The sequence below is a fragment of the Azolla caroliniana genome, unplaced genomic scaffold (assembly GCF_043228905.1).
Source record: "Azolla caroliniana isolate FFs.n. ecotype wild unplaced genomic scaffold, voAzoCaro1.0.p SCAF_20, whole genome shotgun sequence".
NCBI lineage: Eukaryota > Viridiplantae > Streptophyta > Polypodiopsida > Salviniales > Salviniaceae > Azolla > Azolla caroliniana.
Genome location: NW_028230455.1, coordinates 9,117,073 through 9,124,233, shown reverse-complemented (window position 1 = coordinate 9,124,233; position 7,161 = coordinate 9,117,073). Strand labels below are relative to the sequence as shown.

General features: G+C 41.7%; 1 protein-coding gene across 1 annotated transcript; it reads left to right on the top strand.

The window, feature by feature from the left end:
• The first annotated feature begins 396 nt into the window (after positions 1-396).
• On the top strand, positions 397-5,468 carry LOC147850918 (pentatricopeptide repeat-containing protein At5g27110-like). The gene has a single exon (XM_087335459.1). It carries the CDS (start codon positions 895-897, stop codon positions 3,829-3,831), a length of 2,937 nt encoding a protein of 978 aa, XP_087191585.1. The 5' UTR covers positions 397-894; the 3' UTR covers positions 3,832-5,468.
• The last annotated feature ends 1,693 nt before the right edge of the window (positions 5,469-7,161 follow it).

The window sequence follows — 7,161 nt, the reverse complement described above, 5'->3', positions numbered from 1 at the left end:
AAAATGTGAAAGCTTATAAATATTTTGTATAGAAAAACTCCGAAATATACACAAGTTTCTCCTATATATCCCCAAATGCGTATATGCGTTTGCGATTTCTCCAAAATGTACTTTATGAGGCCCACTCGAGCAACGACATGGCCACTTAATCGATTCTTCTTGACTGAGTTATAATGTGGCATTATTAAACCAAGAATTTTCAAATTTCTCTGAGATGCCCTTGGCAGTGATGGACGTGTCCAATGAACCAATCCCCCATACTCATGTATGCATGCAATTAGTGCAGTCAATACTGTGAACGGGACCCATCGTCTTGTCGGGCCCGAGGGGACGAGGGGTTTGGGACAAGGGGCATTTGGGGAAATAAAGAAAACCATTGAGACCAATTACAGCGGCAATGAGGAGGCTACCGATGAGCAGGGTGAATGAATACAAACAGCAACAGAGACACACAGAGAGAGGGAGAGAGAAAGTGACATAAGAAAGTGAAATGATGTATAGATAGACGGAGATAGAGATAGAATCAATCAATAAAATGATAAGAATCATCACATGGGCAGAGGAGGAGGAGGAGGAGGAGGAGGAGAGAAAGCCAAAACAATGTTGAGTATGTGATAGAAATCACTCCATGATAGAGGAGGAGAGAAAGGAAATTTTATGTCAAGGTTTGTATAAGACTGTAGTTCTGACAATATGAGACCATAATTAGCCAAGAGACAAATACAGAGAGAATCTAAGAAGAATTAACAAACCTGCAAATGATTTCAATCATGCCATGGAAATTCAAAAAAAGAAGAAGAAGAAAAAAAGAAAAATTTGTATATATACTCTTATGTTTCACTAAGAAAATTAACTAGGCCGCCCAATGGCATTACAGTTTGAAGTAAAAAAGTCATGGAATGTTGTACTTTTGTGGCCTTGCTCAAGGTTTGTGCCAAGAAGAAGGACCTGTGTGAAGGAAGACGGTTACATATTGAGATTTTGCGTAAGGGTTTGCTGCAAAAAAACTCATATCTAGGAAGCAGTCTGATTAGCATGTATGTCAAATGTGGCATGCTCGCGAAAGCACAAGAAGTGCTTGATACTCTTCCTTTCAGGACTCAATTCTCATGGAATGCTCTAATTGCAGGGTATTCCCAGCAAGGAAAAGGTCACGACGCTTTAAACTGTTTTGAAAGGATGCAAAATGAAGGCTTGTTTCCCGATGTGATCACTTATACTTGCATTGTGAAGGCATGTGGAATAATTGGGGCGATAGGCAAGGGCAAACAAATGCATGATGAAATTTCTAGGAGGGGTTTGCTTGAGAAAGATGTTGTTGTTGGAAGTGCTCTGGTGGATATGTATGCCAAATGTGGGGCACTTACAAAAGCAATACAAGTGCTCAAAGAGCTTCCAATACGAAATGTAGTCTCTTGGAATTCTTTAATTGCAGGATTTGCCCAACAAGGACAAGGTTATAGAGCACTAGACTGTTTAGAACAGATGCAAATAGAGGGTATCTCTCCGGATGAAGTCACCTTCATTTCTATTCTTAAGGCTTGTGGTACCATTGGAGCTATAGGGAAGGGCAAACAAGTTCATGAACATATTGTGAATAGGGGCTTGTTAGAGAAGGATACTGTACTGAGCAGTGCTTTGGTAGATATGTATGCCAAATGTGGGCTTCTTGCACAAGCACGACAAGTCCTGGAAAGAATCCCAGGTAGAAATGTATCCTCATGGAATGCACTAATATCAGGCCATGTCCAACAAGAACAATATCATGAAGCACTAGATTGTTTTGGATGGATGCAAAGTAAAGGTCAGACTCCAGATTTAGTGACTTTCACATGCATATTGATTGTTTGCGGCAGACTAAGAGCTATAGATAAGGGAGATCAGATTTGCAATGAAATTATCAATAGGGGCTTGTTCCAAAAGGATTTTGTGCTTTGCAATGCTATGTTAGATATGTATGCAAAGTGTGGAGAGCTTGCAAAAGCTGAGAAAGTTCTTGAAGTGATTCCTAGCCGGGATGTCGTGACTTGGAACACATTAATGTCAGGATATGCCCAATATGGGCAAGCTTATAAAGTGCTGAACTGTTTGGAACTGATGCAAAGCGAGGGCTTCTCTCCGGATGCAATCACTTTTATATGCATCTTAAGGGCATGCAGTGATCTAGGAGCTATAGAAAAGGGCAAAGAATTTCATGATGCTATTATAATAAGGGGTTTGTTGAAAGATATTGCGCTCGGAAATGCTTTGATTGATATGTATGCCAAATTTGGTGCATTTAAAACAGCAGAAGAGGTGCTGAAAGACCTCCCAGTTCGAGATGTTGTGTCTTGGAATGCGCTGATTTCAGGGTATGCAGAACATGGGTTATGCAATGAATCAATGAATAGTTTTGAAAGGATGAAGAGTGACGGCCTCTCTCCTGATAAGGTCACCTTCATTTGCATCTTGAAGGCATGCGCTAGCATGGAAGCTATAGTGAAGGGCGAACAAATTCATGATGAGATCATGGATAGGTGCTTGTTGGAGAAGGATATCATGCTTGGCACTGCATTGGTGGATATGTATGCCAAATGTGGTATACTTACAAAAGCTCAAAAGGTTCTTGATGAGCTTTCTGTTCGTAATGTAGCATGTTGGTCTGCATTGATTTCTGGGTATGTCCAACGAGGGAAAATTCATGAAGCACTTCATTGCTTGGAAGGAATGCAAAGCGAGGGACTGTCTCCAGATTCAGTGACCTTCATTTGTATTTTAAAGGCATGTAGCAGCACCAGAACTATTGACAAGGGAAAGCAAATTCATGGCCACATTGTGAGGATGCAGTTGCTGGAGAAGGATATTGTGCTTGGAAATGCAATATTAGATATGTATGCCAAATGTGGTATGCTTAGAAAAGCACAACGGGTGCTTGAAGAACTTCCTGTTCGAGATGATGTCTCCTGGAATACTCTCATTGTGGGTTATGCCCAATATGGGAAATGTCATGATGCTTTGGATTGTTTTGATCGAATGCAAAGTGAGGGTCACTCTCCAAGTTTTGTGACATTCATTTGCATCTTAAATGTATGTGGCAACATAGGAGCTGTAGATAAAGGCAAACAAATACATGAAGAGGTTGAGAGTAGGGGCCTACTCAAGGATGATATTGTACTAGGCAATGCTTTGGTGGATATGTATGTTAAATGTGGCATGCTTGCAAAAGCACGCCAAGTATTGGAAGAACTTCCTATTCGAGATGTAATCTCTTGGTCGGTGCTCATTGCAGGGTATGCTCAACAAGGGCAAGGCCATGAAGCACTTAACTGTTTGAAACATATGCAAAATGAAGGTATTTCACCAGATGCAATCACCCTACGATCTGTTTTAAATTCCTGTCGTTGCTCAGGATTGTTGAATGAGGCTCAAATGCTTTATGGGAATATGAGCACTAAATATGGCATTTTTCCAAATTTAGAGCACCATATTTGTATGGTGGGTGTTTATGGAGGTGCAGGGCTCTTTGAAAAGGCAATGTCAGTGATTAGGGCAATGCCGTCATCCGATTATCCTGATGTTTGGCTTGCACTACTAGGTGCTTGTAAAAAATGGGGGAATGTGAAGCTTGGGAGATTGGCTTTTGATGAGACAGTTAAAATGGACCATAGTTGTGCTACTGCGTTTGTTCTTATGGCTAATATTTTTGTTGCTGCTGGTATGGATGAGGACGCAAGAAAAGTTGATGCAATGAGGTTGAAATATGCTACTTTTATGCTGCAAGGAATGTGTGAACCGATCCGAGTAGAAACTTTAGACCATTTTCAAATGATACAGGACAACTTCGAAACTTAGATATTTATGCAAAGTTAAAATATTCTGCCGCAGATGAGTCAGAAGACCGGTATTTACAATGAGCAAAGGTTATTTTAGATGGATATCATGTGGAGTTGGTCAACACTTGCGCATTCATCAATACATATGAAGGAAAAACTATGGATGCTGGTTATAACTTCCAGAATGGAAGATCACTTAACATTGAACCACAAGAGAATATCAAAGCTCATTGTCAGTAATCTGAATCACCTTATGTTTTCAAATACTTCATGCATATAAATATGCAAAGATAAATTTGCGCATGTACATATGTATGTGGGACAGAAAGGTTACTGGTCTTAGGCATCAAGTGAGACATCATCAAACAGAGGTGGAGAAAAAGGAAGTGGGATGTGAGAATTAGCAAATTTTAGATTTGTTTAGTTCAAGATGTGGTCATTGGATTTGAATGCTTAGAGTATCATCCATATGTTTCGACTTTGATGTCCTCTTAGCTAGGACTTTACATGTGTGGTGCTCCTCTATTGTTGCTCACGGGAAACAACATGTGAAGTTCATGGATGTTAACTCTTTGCTAGTCACACCATTTACCTTCATGGAGAGCATGAAACTAAGTCATAAGCTTTGAAAGGTGTAGCTACTAGTCTCTTCTGTTGAAGAGTAGCAGATGCTCGTGTGATGTCATCACCATAGATTCCCCATGTTCCATGTGGAATTCACCTTTTACTCGTTGGAGTACATCCTGCTATGGACTAGGATCTAATATCAGCAATTCTTTGATGGTGAACTCCACTCAGCTAGCGATTAAGGACTGAAATCTGTATGTTCCACTGGAGAGCTCTACCATCCAACAAAATTCTTTCAATAATTTGGACTCCTTGATGTGTAGGATTTAGGCGCGCAAAAATAAAAAATGAAGAAGTCCTTAATGTTGTATCAACATTGAAGAATTGTGAGGAGAAAGAACAGACAATATTAATAAATGTAAGAAAATTTAAAAATGCTAATGCTTAAACTCCAACCAAAGTTAGCATGGACACAACTCATGGGCAAAAAAGAAGGTATAGTTAGTGAATTCACCAATGAAGAGATGGAACAATACGTGCATAAGCTTTATATTGAAAACATATATTGGGAATGGGAGATTAGAAAACAAAGAGTGAGAAAAAAAGAAAGATATATTAGTGTCTTCTAAGACCAAATTTGGCCCATGAGACAATTTATTACAATAATGGGATGTTTACCCATGACGGAGAGATCGGAACACCAAGACAAAGACAGTTAGAAAGTGAAGGAATCTATACACAACCTTGATCTCGATTGACACCAAACCCCTATTTCTATCGTCTATGGAAGAGTCACGAGATTCTTTTCTCAATTCATCTCACGCACTACTCACATACACATGTAAACCTTGTTACCTTCTTCTTTGTGTTATGGAGTGGGTGTGGTTGGAGGGTAGGACAAGAAGTAGTGATATTGAGGGTGGTTTGATTATGATGTAATCTCAAGGAGATGTGTTGCATACACCCACCGGTGCTGATCACGTTTTTGCTTCCACATGTATGGTGATAACTTGTTTTCACTTGATACCAAGTTTGTTATTAACTTGATGGTTTAGTAATTCTACCATGGTGGTGATGAAATATTTGATATTGACATTGTCATTCAATTTATACCCCTAGATGCAATAGGGAGTTTTTGTAGGGAATGGACAAAGCCGTCAGTGCGGAAGAGATCACACAGTATGAATCTGTGAGGAAGAAATACCTGCGTATGAGAGAGGCAAGAACAAATTACGTACAGGGAGATAGAGAGAGAGAGAGAGGCACAAAGCATATATCTATATTCATAAAAGGGCAACATTTACAACAACCTTTACAAAAGGTTACAAAGTCACTTTATATAGTGACTCACTTAGGGCAATTGCCCTTTATGTTATTTACAGAAATAGCCCGAACTTGGGCTCTCTAAGAGGATAGTGTGAATACGTCCATTATACATTTGTATTAGACACTCCCCCGTAATGGGCGTATACATGGGTTATCTAAAAAATACGGGTATAGGCATAGGTTCTCGGACAGGTCAGTTTTGTTCGAATCGGCATGATCCGTAGACAGAAGACCAAATTGGTCGGGTCGGAAAAGCTGAAGTTGGTCGTCAGTGAACCGATGTCTGTTGTCCGAAACCGTCCTGCACTATGTCCGGCTTCAACCGGACCGATATGTTGTTACGCCCATCTGTTGCCGAAGAGACCGGAAACGGTCTGCCGAAAGACACTTGGTCATTCCATCTGCGACATTATTGGTTGTGGATATCTTCTCTAAACCGATTTTCCCGGAAATGACGCAGTCCCGAACAAAGTGATATCGAACTTCGATATGCTTGGAGGCGTTGTGATGAACTAGATTTTTCGACAAAGCAACGGCACTCTGACTGTCGTTGTAGACAACTGGAGCCGAGTCGGAGTCGACTTGCCGAAACGTGTGCGCCAGCCGACCGAGCCATAAAGCTTCTTTCGCTGCGTCGGAGGCAACTACATATTCTGCTTCGGTCGTTGAGGTGGCTGTGCACTCTTGAAGTTTCGACTTCCACGAGATTGCTCCATTGCCGAATTTAAAGCAATATCCGGTTGTTGACTTGCGACTGTCCACACAGCCGGCGAAGTCCAAGTCGGTGTAACCGACTACGCCTGAAGTTGAGTTCGGACCGAAAAGGATGTCGTGGTCTTTTGTGCCAGCTAAATATCTGAACACATGCTTGACTGCGTTCCAGTGCGATCGACCGGGATTGTGCATAAATCTGCTGATGACTCCTACGGCGTGGGAAATATCAGGCCGTGTCGTGACCATCGCGTACATAAGAGAGCCTACTGCCGGTGCATACGGTACCGACTTCATGTCTTCCCCCTCCGGACTGGATGTCGGCAGTCTCGCTGAGACAACTGAAGATGAACGAGGAGCGGGGTCGAAGCAGACTTGGCCAATTGCATGTTGAAGTGTTCCAAGACACGTCCGATGTAGTCGGTTTGAGATAGAAAAAGTTGTCTTTTGGCGCGATTCCGACTAATCTGCATTCTGAGTATGTGTCTTGCCGGACCGAGGTCCTTCATGGCAAACTTCAATCGCAGTTTCCGAACGAGTTCGGTGAGGTCTCCGGTATGCCGATCGGAGAGTAGCATGTCGTCCACGTAGATGATGAGGAAGACGGGAGAACCGTCTTGAGCTGTTTTGGTGAAGAGGCAGTGGTCCTCATCGCTCTTGGAGAAGCTGACCGACTGGATGAAATCGTCGAACTTCTTGTACCACTGTCGGGGTGCCTGTTTCAGGCCGTAAAGACTCTTCCTGA

Coding starts and splice junctions, on each gene's coding strand:
- LOC147850918 (XM_087335459.1), top strand. CDS start 895: ATGGAATGTTGTACTTTTGTGGCCTTGCTCAAGGTTTGTGCCAAGAAG.